This window comes from Alternaria novae-zelandiae (genome assembly GCF_023758075.1).
Source record: "Alternaria novae-zelandiae strain BMP 2774 chromosome Unknown scaffold_1, whole genome shotgun sequence".
Lineage (NCBI taxonomy): Eukaryota > Fungi > Ascomycota > Dothideomycetes > Pleosporales > Pleosporaceae > Alternaria > Alternaria novae-zelandiae.
In genome coordinates, this window is record NW_026056961.1 from 465,337 (window position 1) to 482,367 (window position 17,031).

General features: G+C 53.6%; 4 protein-coding genes across 4 annotated transcripts; 1 reads left to right on the top strand and 3 right to left on the bottom strand.

Annotated features, from left to right (window-relative positions):
• Positions 1-172: 172 nt before the first annotated feature.
• Positions 173-2,797, top strand: J4E88_000125 (uncharacterized protein; the record flags this gene model as incomplete). Its single annotated transcript, XM_049393806.1, has 2 exons — positions 173-2,601; positions 2,659-2,797. The coding sequence occupies 2 exons, from the start codon at positions 173-175 to the stop codon at positions 2,795-2,797; spliced, it is 2,568 nt and encodes an 855-aa protein (XP_049259635.1).
• Positions 2,798-3,612: 815 nt separating this feature from the next.
• J4E88_000126 (uncharacterized protein) lies at positions 3,613-4,618 on the bottom strand (the record flags this gene model as incomplete). Its single annotated transcript, XM_049393807.1, has 3 exons — positions 3,613-3,783; positions 3,925-4,064; positions 4,591-4,618. 3 exons carry the CDS (start codon positions 4,616-4,618, stop codon positions 3,613-3,615), a joined length of 339 nt encoding a protein of 112 aa, XP_049259636.1.
• Positions 4,619-8,043: 3,425 nt separating this feature from the next.
• Positions 8,044-9,063, bottom strand: J4E88_000127 (uncharacterized protein; the record flags this gene model as incomplete). The annotated part of the gene is made up of 1 exon (XM_049393808.1): positions 8,044-9,063. One exon carries the CDS (start codon positions 9,061-9,063, stop codon positions 8,044-8,046), a length of 1,020 nt encoding a protein of 339 aa, XP_049259637.1.
• Positions 9,064-11,227: 2,164 nt separating this feature from the next.
• J4E88_000128 (uncharacterized protein) lies at positions 11,228-12,337 on the bottom strand (the record flags this gene model as incomplete). Its single annotated transcript, XM_049393809.1, has 1 exon — positions 11,228-12,337. One exon carries the CDS (start codon positions 12,335-12,337, stop codon positions 11,228-11,230), a length of 1,110 nt encoding a protein of 369 aa, XP_049259638.1.
• Positions 12,338-17,031: the final 4,694 nt, after the last annotated feature.

A 17,031-nucleotide genomic window follows, 5' to 3' on the forward strand; every position in this document is an offset into this window, starting at 1 on the left:
TGGTGGGGCGCCTGGCTGGCTGCTCTTCGCACGTCCGTGGCTGGCTCGTCCCTCTCCCACGGTCCGCCGTCACCACCCAAAATAAATAACACACGAATGCACACACTCGCACAACTCTCGCTGATACATTCTCCTCCTCCACAGACTCGCTCGCTAGCCCCCCGCATGCACCATGTCGACTCGTAGAAGTCTTCGTTCGCGCAGAGACGCCCAGCAGCAGTCTGAACCCGACACGCCAGATGCCACGCCCTCGCGCAAGCGCAGGCGGGTGAGCAGCCCCAACACCACCAGTGTTGCGGCGAACTTGTACTCACTCGCACAGTTGAATGGCGCCGCCCAAGAGCCGCCTGCTACGGCCGCCCCCGACCCGCCCCGTACCCGCATCACAGAGTCCGTCGCTAGCAACGACTCCAACACGACACTGCCCAACGGTGGAGACGCAGAAAATCCCATGGACCCCATAGAGCGCCAGAACATCGTCATCGCCGCCCTCCGCGTGCCCGGCTATGTGCCCCACGCTGCCATCGACTATGCCAACGACCTGCAGTCGCAGCGCAACAAGGGCAAGAACATTCCGGCCTTTGCCAAGATTGCTGCCCGCGACTGGTGCTTCTTCGTTCAGGACACGCAAGTTAGAATCGGCCGTGTAGACTCGAACACACGCTCCAACCAGCAGGGCTCTCAGGCCGACCTCTCTGGGTTGCCTCCAAGTGACCCCAACCGCCAGGACTGGGGCGTGCACATTGACCTCGGACCTGAGCGCCAGATATCTCGCGTCCACGCCGAGATCAACTTTGAGGTTGACGACCAGCAGTGGTACATCACCGTGAACAGCCGCAACGGACTCAAGCTGGACGACCGCCATCTCACCAGAGGAGACAAGGCACCCCTACACTCGGGTATCTGTATCAGCATCATGAGCACTCAGATGCTGTTCCTTCTCGCCAACCAAGAGGACCACTTCCACCCCATGCTGTGGCGTCAGGTTAAGAATGAGGACGCCGCCGAGTCTGACAATGACGGCAACCCGCCGCCAAAACCCCATCAGCACGCGCATCCCAGCGGACCGACGCCCAAACGCGACCAGTACGACCCGTTCCCACCGTCTTCGCACCCTCGCAACAAACACCAATCGTCACAAGCATACTACAACCAGATGACATCTACGCCTGGATACCCACAACCCGGAACCCCCATGACCTTCCGCGGCGAAAAGGACCCGCGCAGCAAAGGCTCACCCGCTACCTTCTCTCGAGCAGTTCTACTAGAAAACGGAGACGATATTGACTACAGCTTAGACTCAACCAAAGAAATCAAGCCGCCTCACAGCTATGCCCAGCTCATCGGCCAAGCGATCCTCAGTAGCGAGGAAGAGATGCTCACGCTTGCCAACATCTACGACTACATCAAGTCCCGGTATGCCTTCTTCCGCCACACAAACAGCGGCTGGCAGAACAGCATTCGACACAATCTGTCTCTCAACAAGTCGTTTGAAAAAGTTGCGCGCCGCACCGACGAGCCTGGCAAGGGTATGAAGTGGAAGATTGCAGAGTCAGAGAAGGAAGAGTTCATCAAGAAGCAACTGCTTAACCCTCGCAAGGGCGGCGTGGCAATCGGATATCGCATAGACGGCTCAGGGCCTAGTTCGCCCGCGCTGGGCAATCCATCTCAAGCCACCGAGCGCCTTGTAGGTGCCTTGGAGCGCGACAACCGCCAAAGCCAATACCCTCCTCGCGTCAAGTCGCCTCCACGGTCCGCTACGCCCCCGCTTTCGTCGGTCCCGATGGCCACCGAATCCTACACTCCAGACCGCGGCCCACGCCCATTTGGAGGTTTCAAGCAATCGCCGACTATACGCGACCAGGATCGGTTCGTCACTCCGGCGAAGCGCCTTGTTTATGGAGCCAATGACGGCCAGGAACCTACTCACATCAAGCAGGACGAATCTCGACTGGAATCATCACCCGGTGTGGACCCCGTTAAACAGAGTGTCCCTGGTATGAAGACAGACGTCGGTAACTCACCACCAACCCTGTACTCGGACACCGGGTCGAACAACATGAATGGCAACTACGATGCGAACCGAATGAACAATGCCCTCGTCACCCCACTTGTTTCCCGCCACGCACCCCGTCTCGCACCCCCCAGCACAGCTCAAATGCCCAGCCAGTACATGGCATTCTCCAGTCCAGCACCTTTCTGGAAGTTCGTCGACCTCCCCAGCACACCTGCCAAAGCACCACTCGAGCTCAGCCCTATCAAACTACAACGTCCAGATTTCAAAGATGGCGATGACGACGACCACCCCAGCTCACCCCCTATGTTGCCGTACAACAGCGCAGAGCCCGAAGACAATGAGGATCAAGACCAAGATGCCGAGGAGAAAGGCGAAGAAGAGGAAGATGCCGGCCCAGAGAGTCCAAGTCGTACCGTCTCCAGACCCGCCAGTCGGCATATTGGAAGCCAGCGTTCCCGGTCAAATAGCAATGTCAACGGGCTTGGATTGGGTATCGTGGGCAACGGAGGGATGGTACGCGGTGCCAGCTTGACGAGCTTCGAGGAGGAGCCTGAGCCCGAGGAGGAAAGCTACGATCTTTCAAAGTATGCCGCGAATGCTTCCTTTTCTTCAGTAATGGTACAATGCTAATATTTCAACAGGGGCTTCCAGAAAATCGGCTCCTTCCACCGCAGCATGGCTCAAGCCCACGGCCTCGGCAGCATCGGCAGTCGCGCTACCGCTACACCACCACCGCATCCTCCCCATCTCGCGCGCACCAGTGTCCCTGCAAACATGTAGACTGAGTTGCAGGACGATATAGACCAACAGACGTTAGCGATATATCTTCTCCTCTCACGCTTCGGTACAGATCCTATACTACCATCTGACGACGGTGTGGGTAGTCCAAACTCTTCTGAATGAGTGAAAGTTGGATTATGACGGTTACGACACTTGCTCGTTGTTTGTTTGATTAGGTTGCATCTCGGTTTCTCGGTCCACAACACTCTGCGTATGCATGGGCTCAAGAGTGTTATTTGTCTTTTCCATTGTTGTTACTTTTCTGTCATAGCATCACTTTATCGATCGCATCACTCCGCTTATGGCGTTCTATGGGGCATTATGGCATTATGGGCCGAAAACGGGTGCGTTATGATAATGATGGTTTGTTTGGTATTCTGTTTTTTGAGTCTGCATCGGTTACAAGGGGGAGGAGTAGGATAGGGCGTGTCTGTGCAAGTGTGCGTGGAATAGTGGCTAGTGGGTAGTTTGGAGGGTGATGCATTGACGTAGTCTCAGTCAGAGAATGGAAAGCATATATCTTTTGAAAGTGGTTCCTGCTCGGATATTTGACGTGTTTACAAATATGACCATCGCGAATGGGACTGGGATGGCATGCATGACCTGTGGTTATTCTCGCTTGAATACCAGACTCCGCATGTTGCGGTTCAAAAGTCAGTAATTGAGTTGCACATGCACCACGTCACATGACAGCTTGGTCCTTCATCGATTCCTGTTCATTGGCTTTCCTCCCGACCATCTGGGGTCCGCAAGTAGACTACGCAACCGATATACACATTCCCTCTGTCCAGGCCAACGTTGCAGTCCAATCCCCTCTAGTTAATCTCCTTGTGCGGGAACCACTTGCTCGGCTTGAGGTTCTTCTCCTCAAGCGGCGCATCCAACACGCCCAATCGCCTTATCTCGCCTGCGGACGGTGCGTCGTCGCGTTTTATGTTGGCTTCGGCTTTGCGGTACGCGGCTTGGAGGGCGAGGGTACGTGCGGCCTGTTGTTGCATTGTCAGCGTTGGTGTTCTGGTCTGGTGTTGGTTGGGAGGGGGGAGGAGGGACTGTATGGGAGGTGTAATGAGGAGATAGGATGGATTGGGGGACGACAAGGGGAGGGGGTGAGGTTGGGAGGTACTTACCTCCTTCTTGTGGTGAAGGCACTCATAGTAGTCCTCAAGGACGGGTGCGCATTTTGCCTTGCCAGAGTCGTCCTCGGCGTTTGTGTTGGTCGTGTAGCATGCGAGGACTTCTTGCCAGAAGGGGAAGCAGCGGGAGGGGCCTGGTTGTTTGTGTTAGCTGATGTTTTGTCATTGTCTATCTATCAACGCTTCTTCTTGCTTCGTATGTGATAAGGGCGAGGTCGGGGAGCTTTGGGGGGTTGCGGCGCGAGCGAACGGGTCGGTCGAGGTGGGGGATTGGAGCGACGGAGCGGTTGACTGGCGGTATGCAAAGGTAGCGATTGTTCGAGAGTATGGATCCATTTCCGAGTGGTCGAGGCCGTCCGATGGGCTTGTCGGTCGTGCTGCCGGTCCACACTCATATCGTGCCCTAGGTTCAGCGCAGTCTCCGTATGACGGGGCTACTCTATGCGCCGACATTGCCTCTTGGTGCCGCGGCTCCCCATTCCTTCCATTTGTTGTCGAAATCCTTATTGCCCGTGGAGGTACTCGCATCGTATAGCCGTCATGGTCACTCTTCGCATTCGTTCTGGGTTGCCTCTTCATAGTGCGATTGCGCTCGCTCCGCTGCCTCCGCCAACCCCCAAAGCTTCCAAAATTCCCCCCCAGAAAGTGAGTTGTACGTACCACCAGCAAGTCCGTATCCTGAAGCCATTGTCGCGGTGTTTAAGTGGGGGTCTTGAGTCGCGATGTGCTGCCGCTGTGAACTCGGCCAGCTTGGGTTACGTCAGCAACGCACGGTCCTTCTGTCGCGGAGCCGGCCTGCGCTGTTCACATTCACCCTCTCTTAACTTCATACGAGGTGAAGACTAAACAGGTGCACTGCCGTCTACACCAGTATAAAAGCTAAATTAAACAAGTGCTCAAGGAAACGTAAACTTCTTGGGGGAAGGCGTTTAGCTTTACCGTACCTATCCTTCCAACGTACAATGCGTCTACATTGTCTCAGCAAGCCATGTCTGCGCCTTTTCTCTCTACGATATACTGCACATCGGTCGTAAGGAGACGAATGCCCGGTCAGAAAAGGAACTGGCAGTATGCTTGATGATCTATGGGTTTGATCCACATCCGATATGCTGTAAGCATGCATGCTTTACTCCGTAAACCGGTGAAGGTAACCCCGCCAAAGCCACAAACCTTGGCTGCATGCATCATGTCCACCTCTTCAGCTGAGATCACCAGTCTGTAACCTAATATCGTCATCCCTCAGAGTCAACACAGACCACTTTGCTGCGTACCCTTCATAGCCTCAATGCACTGACAGAGGGTTTCTTAGATAATGCTTTCGGACGGTGGGCAGCTGAGAGTCAGCACAACCTACAAACGCCTTCGCAGACTCAACGCAAGCAGCCTTCTCAATCATGTCAGACAGCGACTCAGACATGTCCGACGGCGACTTAGACATGTTCAACGGCGAAGACGTCTGCGTTGGTTGTAAACACCCGATAGTGGACGAGAATATCAAAGGCGACATCACACTGTGGGGACAGAATTTACAGGTTGATCTCGAAGAAGTCGTGGTGGGAGCAAGGTCTAGGTGTCGTAATTGCGCTGTCATCCTTGATGCTGTCAACACCTTTGTAGGGACCGAAGACCCATCTTCTATACAACGTTCATTAACCATCTGGTCTTTTCTCGATAGATATGAGGAGCATTTTCTCATTCAGCTTCACGAAGAGGTTGAGGTCGAGATTGTGCGTCGTAGTGGTATGTCAACATAGTTGCATGTAAACTCGAACTAACAATCTGTACAGACCTTCCACACAAGATTGAGTCTTCCGAATCTGAGGCCCGAAATGTCAAAGAATACCGATCGCTTTCAGATGCAACGTCTTCACATGAGACTGTTCGTGCAATCTCAGCGTGGATAACTCAATGTATTCAACACCATGAGCATTGTACACAACGACTAGCTGCCCCATTGCCAAAGAGAATCCTAGAGATCACAGCAGACCATATACTTCTTCGAGAACAACATGGCTATTCAGCCCTGTACGCTTGTCTCAGTCATTGTTGGGGGCCGAGTGGCCCAGCCGTCAAGTTAACAGCTGAAACTATCGAACGTCTGCGTGATGGCCTCGAGATATGCGATCTACCCAAGACGTTCCGAGATGCGGTGGAGATGTGTCGTCATCTAGGGATTCACTACATCTGGATTGATGCACTATGTGAGAAGTTCCGGGAGCCACTTATGTTTGGAAGGAACGAAGCTAAACAAGTGCAGGTATTCTCCAAGACAGCGAAGAGGATTGGGCAGAAGCCGCTGCCACGATGGGCGACATCTACGAGAACTCGCACATTACTATTGCAGCTACAGCTAGCGAAGATAGCAAAGGCGGTCTGTTCTCCTCGACTCGTCCCGTCATGAGACGTTTGAACAAACATCCGCACCTGTACGTCCGGGCAAGCGTTGATCGCTTTCCAAAATGGGCAGGCTCTTCTGTGCCGAAATCAATGCCACTACTGACTCGTGCTTGGGTGTACCAAGAACGAAGGCTCTCAACTCGCACCATACATTTTGGAAAATACCAGGTATACTGGGAGTGTAAAACTCAATTTGCTTCCGAGGATGCTGGCGAAGACATGACATGGAACAAAAAGGCTGACGCCTCCAGAAGTGTTGAGTATGCGGCGTGGGGAGATAAATTCATCGACTGCACCCATTGGCAAAGGATGCTGTCGGAATACACCAGCCTGCGATTGACCTACGAGAAAGATCGTCTGCCTGCTATCGCGGCCTTAGCGGACCGAATGTCAAAAGTACGAGAAGCAGACGACGTCTACATTGCAGGAGTATGGAAGAATAGTATACTCTCGGATCTATGGTGGTTCACGCATGGTGAGAAACCACGCTCTACTCGCATGGCTCCTTCCTGGTCTTGGGCATCGACGCAGAATTCCGGGGTTATGTGGGGTGATTACGCGTTCCCCGAACAGGCCAAAGTCGTCAGTCTGGAGTATACTGCCGTTGGTCCCGCTAATTTCGGCGAAGTCATGAATGCCAGCATCGTCCTGATAGTACCTGTTCTGGACTTGACTGGCATAGATGAGCTTATTCCAACCGATTTGAATGAGCTCAATTCTCCTTTTCGATTCATGGACATCTGCAAGTCAGCTCCAATCGCAGAAAGGTTACGACAGTACAGTCTGGCAATCTTTTCTACTTGGTTCTCTCCCGACTACGACTTAAGCACCACCAATCCTCCATGTATCTCTGGACGCGCCGTAAAACTCTTGGTCGTGAGACATGATACGGACATACGTGGGATTGTCCTTCAGCAAACACAGAAGACAAGCACGGAGTATGAAAGGATAGGCAATATTACAATCGGCGTGGAAACAGCGGCAAACAATGATCCAGAAAAGAAAGTGGGAGATTCGCAAAACGGCGGTGATGATTCGGAAACGACAGACGCAGAAGGGGAACAATGGACACACAGGACACTACGTTTACCACTGGTTAGTGCTGAGGAATTGGCAAGACGGAAAAAGGAGAAGCAAGAAGCAATAGACAGTCTAATACTGTCACTAATGGATAAGGTGAAGATTGTCTAAATCTCAGCTGCATAATCGATCCTGAGCTTGGACTTGCACTCTCTTTATGTTGAGGACTATGAGCAGAGATGCCGGGTCAGCTGTTCTTTCCTGGGTCGAAACGAGATCTGATCATCATCAGGATGAGCCATTACTCAGCGCCACAAGATGAAGAGCCTGTGGGTGACGCCACGCAATGAGGAAACTGAACAGATGCGCTGAAGCCTACGAAAGTATCACAGCAGAAGATGAAGATATACTACGGCAATATACTACGGCAATGTAAACGCCTAGGTTATGTCGGAGGTGGCTCTGGGGTTATTCATATTGTTCCTTGTATGGCTTGGAGCCAAGCCTTGCGACATGGGCGAAAAAGAGACAGAACGTTCAGAATCAAACAGCTTATTCGATGCTAGCTACCATATCCTCTCGCTCCACGGATGTACCCATGCAGACAAAGACGAACAACTACTGCACATACTGGCCTCTACAGGTCCAACTATAAGAAACGCAACCACCACGCCGCCGCAGTTATCATCGTCGCGCCTAGATAGCCACGTTAATCCCACGAACACGACGCAGATACCCCGCCTCCTCCGCAGTCCAATGTTTCTTCCCCGGCTGCACCCATTTCGCCTGGACACGAGCCGCCAGCTCGCTCTCCGCCTTCCTCGCCGCCTCCCATTTGGCCTTCTCCTTCTCCGCCTTCTCCTTCTCATTCAGCTTCCGCTGTTGCGACCACATCTGATCGGCATCATTCTTCTGTTTTGCGTTCGCCTCCCGCTTGGCCGTACGCTCAACGTAGTCCCGATGCTTCTGCATCTTCTCCTTGGCTTCGGTCACAGCAAGCCCGAAACGCTCGTTGTGCTCGAGGTAGGTGGCGTAATTTTCTGGATCTGGGATCTTGCCGTCAAGCTCGGCCTGAGCGAGCTTGGTCACGACTTTGCGGAAGAGGTTCTCGCCCATCGGTGTCTGGACAGTGGAAAAGGCGTCGATGTCCGAGTACTCCGGGAGACGCTCCGCGCGGATGAGGGCCCAGTACCGGTTGAAGATTCGTTGGGTGTACGCCATCATGCCGAGGTAGTCTGCGGCGCTGCATAGCTGGAGGTCTTCGTAGGCGCCCGGGGCTCCGTAGGGGCGGATCTCCTTTGCGTACTTGCTCCAGGTGGTAATATCGTTGAAGTGCTTGATCAGGTCCTGGACCATGCGCACGTCAAGTTCTGCAGAGAGCTTGATCACTGGATTTGGGCCAGCTACCATGTCCTTCTTGTCGGAGACTGCACGGAAAAGAGCGATGGGCATCTCGGCCACTGGCTTGCCCTCGCTGTCGACGATCTGTACCTTTGGTCCGGTAGCAAGGATCTTGCGGTCGGCGTGTGAGAGCTCGTAGATCTTGGCCACATCGCCCATCTTGTTCTCGGACGCCTGCATGGCTTTCTTGGAACCAGGCGCGGTCACGAAAGCAGAAGCGAGAAGGTTGGCCTTACCATTAGGGGACGGAGTGGCAGCTTTTGTATCCTTCTTGGTAGCTTGCTCCATCTGCTTGGTCAGGGGAGTCGGCGCCATCTCTGCTTTGTCGTTTGCGAAAAGATGGGAGCAATCGGTAGGATGTGGACAACTTGTTTCTGGTCTAGCAAAGTTTGGAATTTGCTAGTCGTGATACTGAGTTGGGTCCGACGCGTATACTGTTGGGTGGGTTGAGAGTTGACTCCGGTGCTGTGATGGAGAACAGCTAGGAGGAAAAAGGGGGGTTTTTTATATGGAGAAGGGGAGACTGAAGCCATAGTGAATTCAGGAGAGGCCATGGCGCTAGGCTGGCGAGGAGCTGAGGTTGTAGGCTTACTCCGTTCAGTGTGAATGAGTGAATGTACCTGCGGGCGGTGATGCATTGCTCAGGTCGGACATGATAGACGCACAGCACCATCGCTTCCGCCTGTTGTTCTTTCACCAAGGAAACGAGACGGATATTCTCGCGGCGTAGGAAGTGAATGCTGTGGCGCTGACGATGCTATAGTGAATGAGTACCTAGGTAGGTTTCGCGTATATATGAGAAGCTGAGAGATGAGCTTCAGTCAAGGGCTGAGACGTGGTTATAAGGCGAAGGTTAGCTTGACATGCGATCACGCGATGTGATATTCTCTTTGATAGCAAGTATGTTTTCTGCTACTGATGGTCTTTGTGATCAAATGTTCCCGATGTTTGTCAGTGTTGGCATAGTGGCTCGTTTGTCGACTGTTCACGTGCCAAATCTTTCATCGATTATGTATTTTCCAACTCCGACTTTATGGCTTTCACTGCTTCTGATTTCCGTTTGATGAGCGCGGTAGCCCTGTGGCAGTCGCGGTGTTGAGATGATGAATGGTTGATGGGACGGGATGCTGGGCTTGCTTGCGATTTGCGTGGGGCTGAAGGTTGGCGAGGCCGGCTGGGCAGAACATCAGTCTGCGCGCGCTGTTGCGGCGGCGTCGCCTGGTGGCCTCGCCAAACTGTGCCGCAAAAAGTGGTCACTTACCAACACCAAGGGCTCGGGTGATGCAATGTTCTATGTCGCATCGAAAGTGGGTATCGTGTTCTTGATCTACGAGGATGATCGACGCGAATGCGAAAGTCCTCGTTTGGCGGTGCGTGGCTGTCAGGCTCTAGGGGCGTCGCACTCCATGTTAATCATCAAGTCTCACTCGCAACGATGCACATTTCTTTGAAGAGTTGATTTCTTTGATTCAAGTTTCGTTTTTTATTAAGTTTAGAAGGCTAAAGAAGCTTGCTTCTGTTCCAGCATCCGATTCAACTGCTCCCAGATCAACCAGGAGAGTGCTTCTTCCAAGAACTTGCTTGAAGTGTAGGAGATGAACCTACAGTCTCCGTGCATCCAGTATCCCAAGTCGAAAGAAAGGTCAGCGATAGCGCAAAGGTGCGTCAGGAAGTGTTTGCTCCGCAAGCAGAGGACCACCTCCCGAGAGGCAGAGACGCCACGGGCGTGCTCATGTCTCGACCCCGCGCAGTCGCTTTCCCTAGTTTTTCCGACCCAGTCCTCTTTCGCAACAGAGACGAGCTATCACAGCGGCATCGCAGATGCATGTATAACTTTTGTCGCCGCCTCTCGGCAGATCCAGCTGACACTCAATGCCAGGCCAAGTAAGCGTAATTCGTGAACGTGAATCGCGTCAGATCGTAAAGAGTCATGGCATGCCACAGGCTCAACGAAGAGATAGCGCATCCGTCCAGGAGTTGTAAAACGACATTAACAAACAGGAAAAAAGCACAACAAAAATCCCAAAACCGAGTGTGCCTGACCTCGTGAGCCGTGAGGCTGTTGTTTAACCGTCTTCCGTTTGAAATGCCCGACATGCATGCCTCCCAGAGATGCTGTATTCAAGTAAATGAAAAGACCTGGTCCGGCCGTTGTGGTAGACAAAAAAGGAAATCGCTCGCTAAAAACAAAACGGATAACGTGAGAGCAGGTATCAAAAAGAAAATGTACGGAGAAGGAGAGGGGAAATGACGCTCGCTAAAAGGAATCAATGATAAAACGCCGTCCCATGCCGGTTGGGTAGTGATGTTTGCACATCATGTCGTGAATATCGCATTCGTCTCGTGTCGGGCGTCGCAAGGTTGGTGCGCTGGGCAACCTGCGCGGTAAAGGGAAGTGCAAGGGGGACTGGCCAGGTCCACGCTTCCCAGCATCGACAGAGAACAGGTGCATACACCACAGTCGAGTTTGTCATTCAGCTTATGTGAATGCTGCGTACTGTGGTGCGAATCCTGTGTCCCATCCGAAACCGCCGAAGCCTCCGTGAACGGCGCTTGACCCGCACTGCTGGGCTAGCACGCTCGGCAGAGGAAGGGCTGGTATCGGTGCCGACGCTGGGGGCGGGCTGTAGTACGAACTTGACGTGTATGGGCTGGTGCTTGGCGCATATGGGCTGGTGCACGGTGCGTACGGGCTCGTCGAGTTGTATGGCTGGCTGTAGGAGGGTGTCGGTGACGGAAGCTGGATCGCTTCGAAGCCCATGTTGCCCATGGTGCTCCAGAATGTTGGTCCAGTTTCACCGCAGGTAGCGATGGTCGGGCTGGGCGTCGATGGGACCACTCTCCATGTGTCAACCGGGGCTGAGTGCGACTGGTACTGCTGTGTTGGCACCCACCAGTTGGCTGAGCCGGGCGAGCTGGGGAGAATCGGTGCTGGGCGGACAACGTCGACGATCCTGGGAGGAGGAGGAAGGAGCGGGAGGAACAGGCCCATGATGGCGCTCTTGACGTCCTCACCTCGTCCCTCGAGTAGCTCTCCCGCACCATCCTCCTCGAGTCCTTCCAGAGCCTTGACACCAGTTCGGAAGACGTAGCGGTTGACAGCCTGGACAAATCCATCTTGGAGCTTCTTCAGCTGTTGCTCCTTCTCGGCCCATTCCCAGGTGCTGGCGGACACATCGACGGAGTAGATGTCCTTGTGGTACTCGATAAGCGCTTCGATGGTCTCCGGTGTAAGCTTGAATGCGACCTCATGTTGTGAAACCATGTCGACGTGTACGACGTAGGCCTCGATGTGGATGAGCTGGTAGTTGAAGAGCGCTTCTACCAGCGGGTTGTTGTCCTTGCGCAGTTCCGAGTCCGGGGCCTTTGGTACCATGATTGAGCACAGCGACCACATAGCGTTGGGTCCGGAAAGGGTTTCTGTCAGACACCTCGTGTGTTGTTGGACGCTGTTCAACGGACGCTTGACGCGGTTGACCCTCTTGAGGGTTTGTGTTAACCATGGCTCGACCTTGGAGGCTAGTACGACGTTGACGTTTGATCTGGGCGCAAAGGCCGCAGCCGAGGCGGGTAGTAACGAGATCGGCATGTTGTGTGTGTGGTATGTGCGAGACGTTTGCGATATTAGGATGGGACGATTTATCAAAGATTCAAAGAAAAGAACAAAAGAGAGGTTGTAAGAAAATGTCTCTGGCGGGTATAATTTTTCGAGAGGCGCCTTGGATTGAGGAGGAGAGACAGGGAGGGGCGGGCGAATGAGGATGGGGGAAGGCGAGGTGGTAGGAGGGTGAAGAAGGCTAGTGGTGGTGGTGGGTGGGATCTCTTAAGAGCTTACAAGCGACGATCATGGGTCGGCGTGGCCACACTTGTCGGCAAGGATTTCATGCACACTGCCCCGTTTAGCTGCACTGCGCATCTAGCTTGTTTAAACGTGCATACGGCCAGAGTCCGCAGCTGCAGGTCTAGTCGGATCTAAGCTGACCGACGGACACGGCGAGCGCGTTGCGCACGCGTGGATAGGCGGATGCGTGTGGTGCGCGAAGATTGCGATGCTCTCATGGCTGCGAGTGTTGTGCGAACGACTACTCGGCCATGCACGCGCGGAGATGACTGCGAAAGAGGCGTCTGATCAGCCTCCCCAGTGGAAATAGCAAATGTAATCGACGACTATGACCGAATAGTGCTGTGCACCAGGGCAGCTGAAGACGGCCTCACGGTTGCAGACGCATGCGAGGCCGCAGAAACCTGATCGGGAGGCCGCAGCAGCCACCAAACCTGCACATGGATACACGCCGTAGGCGAGCGTCGCAGCATCCTCGAGCCTGCAACTGCGCTTATAGTTGGGCGTCGAGCATCTGGTGTTGCGACATGACACGGATTCCAGAAGCCTTCTTTGGGCGTCCGGAAGCAGAGAGCACGGCAGCGGCTTTGCTACCCTTTTGGGGAGTGTGCGGTTAAAGGGAGGACGAGCCCTCTACGCTTGTCAAGGGGTTTCGCAGAGCAGGACTTTCACGGTGGGTGTAGTCGTGGTAGTCTTGGGCCATCTACAGGTTGACGTTGCTTGAGCCTAAAAATGGGCTCGAAACAGTCAGCCCAATCAGCGGGCCCAGCAGGGATGTGAGCAGGGTTCTCTACCGAAAAACCCGCGATCATGTGAGCCGCAGACGGCCCAGAAGTTTATCATGCCAGCGTCCATGGTCGAGTAGCTTCGGCGCCTGCTGAAGCACGATGCGAATATTCTACGACTCCTGCTTGCGCAATTGTGCCCTGATGACGATGATGCTGCTGCTGCGAAGAAGCAAGAGGATTGTCGCAGTGGCGTCGGCAGTTGCGCCACTCTCGCTTAGCCTGCACAGCCGCAGACACGTGCGCTCCGGCGGTGACGATGCCACCTCGAGGCAGATCAATTCGGCGCTGCCGATGTCACCTCTACAGTACCGACACAATCGGGCCTCATGACGATGTTACCCACAGTGACCTGGCAATAAACTGGCAATAACTCGCTCCGGCCGATACCACCTGTCTCTATGGGAAACGGTCGCTTCTGCGCAAAAGAAAGGCTGCATCGGAGAGGTCGTTTCCGTTTCAATCCGCACCGCCTGCCAGGCCTACAGCTGCGCGATTGGAGAAAAGTATCCTCAAGTGAAGCAAAGCGAGAGCATTACGCAATGCTCGGCAACCCCAGCGCCGTCCAGTCGTCCCATCTGTACGGACTTATCGATAGCATCCCACATTGCCATGTTTCAGACCTGCAAAGGCGACCCCGAGACCTGCAGCTCGGATTTGTCGCTGCGCCTCATAGCAAACGAATACGCGGGGCAACGTCCTGCACATGCGCCGCGGCCGTGGCCGACTGCCCCACGTTGTCATGATGCTTTTACTTTTGCTGGTGCCGATTTCATGATTCAAAAGGATCGTGCGTGCATACAGAGCATGATGTTATATCGCAACGTGTAAGGATACTCGTGACCGTTTCCTGCGTTTTCAGCTTGACAGGGGCACAGACGGGTCAGGTGCCCCACTTAAGCCGACACGAAGCGGGTGGCTCCTTCCCCCACGACTCAACCCTTTCCCAGGCCCGTCCTCGCCCAACATTTACCCTCCAACACAGACAATGTCTTGCTCGTGATAGAGCGTCGTCATGGAGCATATGTACGTATGACTGATCATGCACGCAATTCATCCGTCGTGTTTCACAATATGTCGGCGAAGCGACGGCCGCATACACCTGCATCGCGACGTGGATCTAGATGACTCACCCACAGCAAGCAAGCTTCGAGCATACTTACCAGCGCATGTGCGGAGCACGGCACTTGTCTTGCCCTCAAGCGCTGCAGAATTTTCCTGCTCCGGCTGCTTTCCTCTAATGCGCTCGCTTTCCGGACCCGGTCAATCTTGGAAATATAGTCTCTTCACCTGCCATAGAGGTGGGCAACTATGCAGCCGGATCACAAGCCAACCCGACTGCTGATTGAACCATCTTCTCACACGGGCTGCTAGGCCTATATACTCTGGTTACACAAGGTGGTCCCTGCTCTATCCCAAAGTCCCTGAAAACCCATGGCTGATGCCCCCGGCTCGAGCACCAAAGTCGAAAACTACGATTCCCTGTCTTCAAGACTTCTTTGGCTCGTGCCTCGCTCTCCGAAGCTATCCAAGCGTTCTTGTTGGTATAAGCGCTAGATCCGAGAGATGCCTCGTCCGATCTTCCGTTTTACCCAAGCCACTTGGGTATCATCTTAGGCCAGTGATCAGTTCTAATCATCTAGGAGAAGATTTGTTGAGAAACAATGAGGCAAGGTCTCTAAACAACATGGGAAATATAGGGAGTCTTCAATTCAGGGGCTGTATCTTGTCCAAACAGTCTCCCTATGAGATGTGAGCGGGGTCAGATATGGTAGCCGCCCCCATCATCCTTGACGGGGAGCTTGGGCTACCGTAGCTCTGGTATCCACCACACCATCTTCTCGCCCGCGAACCTCAACACTGCAGAGTTGAGAACAGCTCGATCGGGGGTGTCGGATCGTGGTCCTAGTGGTATGGCTGGCCCGTCGTTCCCAACCTCATCGACTAATCGACGGGAACCTTGGAACCAAATGGGGTTGCACCCACAGGCGATCGGTAGTCGTCGCTTGTCAAGCCATGTTCCTGGACCCTAATCTGCCTTTTTGAGCGGAGCGCAGGCAGGGCATGATTGTTGAGCTTTGTCGGCGCTTCGCCATACTGCTCGTCGTTTCGGCTAGACTTGTATGCTGGGATCGCAACTTCGCTTTTACACTGTCGCATCTAGACCCTCTTACGCAGCCGCTGACGTACCCACCGAAGCCTCATATTTCTTCTAGTCGGAAATAATCAGCCGTAGTCGTCGTTGTGCACTGCCGCGGAGAAGTATGTGCAGTGTTCAGGCTGATGAGAAGTTATGCACGCGTGGGTAGATTATCAGGAATGTAGCCCCGAGGAATCAAGGCTGACAGGAGTTTACGAGTCAAAGGTCTTGTAGATCTTCGGCTAGATGGTAGCTAATCTCAGATCCCAATACGCTCCATCGTCAGGAGTTGCTGTAACAGTACTGTCACCTCCCGCTTTCGGTTAACACATTCACTTGACAATCCTTCAAGCAAATTCTCACGAAAGGATCTCGGCTATACACGTCTGCCGACTTGACAATCATTATCGCGCGAGTCTTCCAATATACAGCCCACCATCGGGTGTAGCGAGACGCCGACCCTACCTACAATCACATGTCTACGGTATTCGGGTATTGCCTCGAGGCAGCGACATATCGTCGATCCTTTTGCTTTTTCTCGCGCCCCAAACTTTGTCGCAACCCACCCAGTTGTATACCAACATGTCGCTTCAAGCTCCGAGGTTTTGACACATTGCGGGTCACCCGATCATACTGACTAGAGCTAAATGCTCGGCTTGACTGTCATTCCCGGTGTTACTACCGTTACAACGCTAATGCTACAAGTCACCGGATGCGATAATCGTTACTTTAAGCTGCAAGTAAAAGACACGGAAATGCCAAGATCTATCAAGCTATCGAGAGAACAGATACAAAAGCCATAACAGTAAGGGCTGCTACCAGTGAAGCCCCGGAGGACAACTGAGCAGCCGCAGACTCTGGAACACAGCTACCGTCAACGACATTGTTCGGTGCTACACAAACAGCCTTGTGGGCGATGGTGCCACCTGGAGACTTGATGGTGAAGACCATGGGCACTGCTTCGCGAACGTGCCTATCGTAAAGGTCAAAGTTCTCGTAACCACCTCCGCCTTCAGATATGGGCACGTAGTGGGCGTAGTAGGTGCGGTAATTATCCGGTACTTCGACATGCGGCATCTCGGACAAACTGCACTCAGTACTGTTGAAGCTCGACGGTGTACCTTATCAAGACGTCAGTACACGCTCGCTATATGAATAGACCAGCCGGTCATAAGATGCTGTCGCTGGATCGAGATAAGAGCGTGATGTACTAACCAACTGGCTGCGACGCAACCATCCCACAGGCGTCTTCAACGTTCTCTGGCTTATAACATTGGCCATCCGACATGACCGGCGTATTCTGCATCAAGGCGTCAATACAGTCGTCGCTCAACACGCCGCTGCAATCTCCAGCTTCCTGCTGCGAAGAGGCGTCTTGTCCCGGGAGTTCGTAGGCGCAGTACTCCGTCTGATTGCCATCTTGACTTCCAACCAGCGAATCAGGAACACTTATAAACGCTTCCCTTTCTTGCCAGGGCATTTCGGTTCCGTAGATGTGATTCGGATCGCGTCTATCG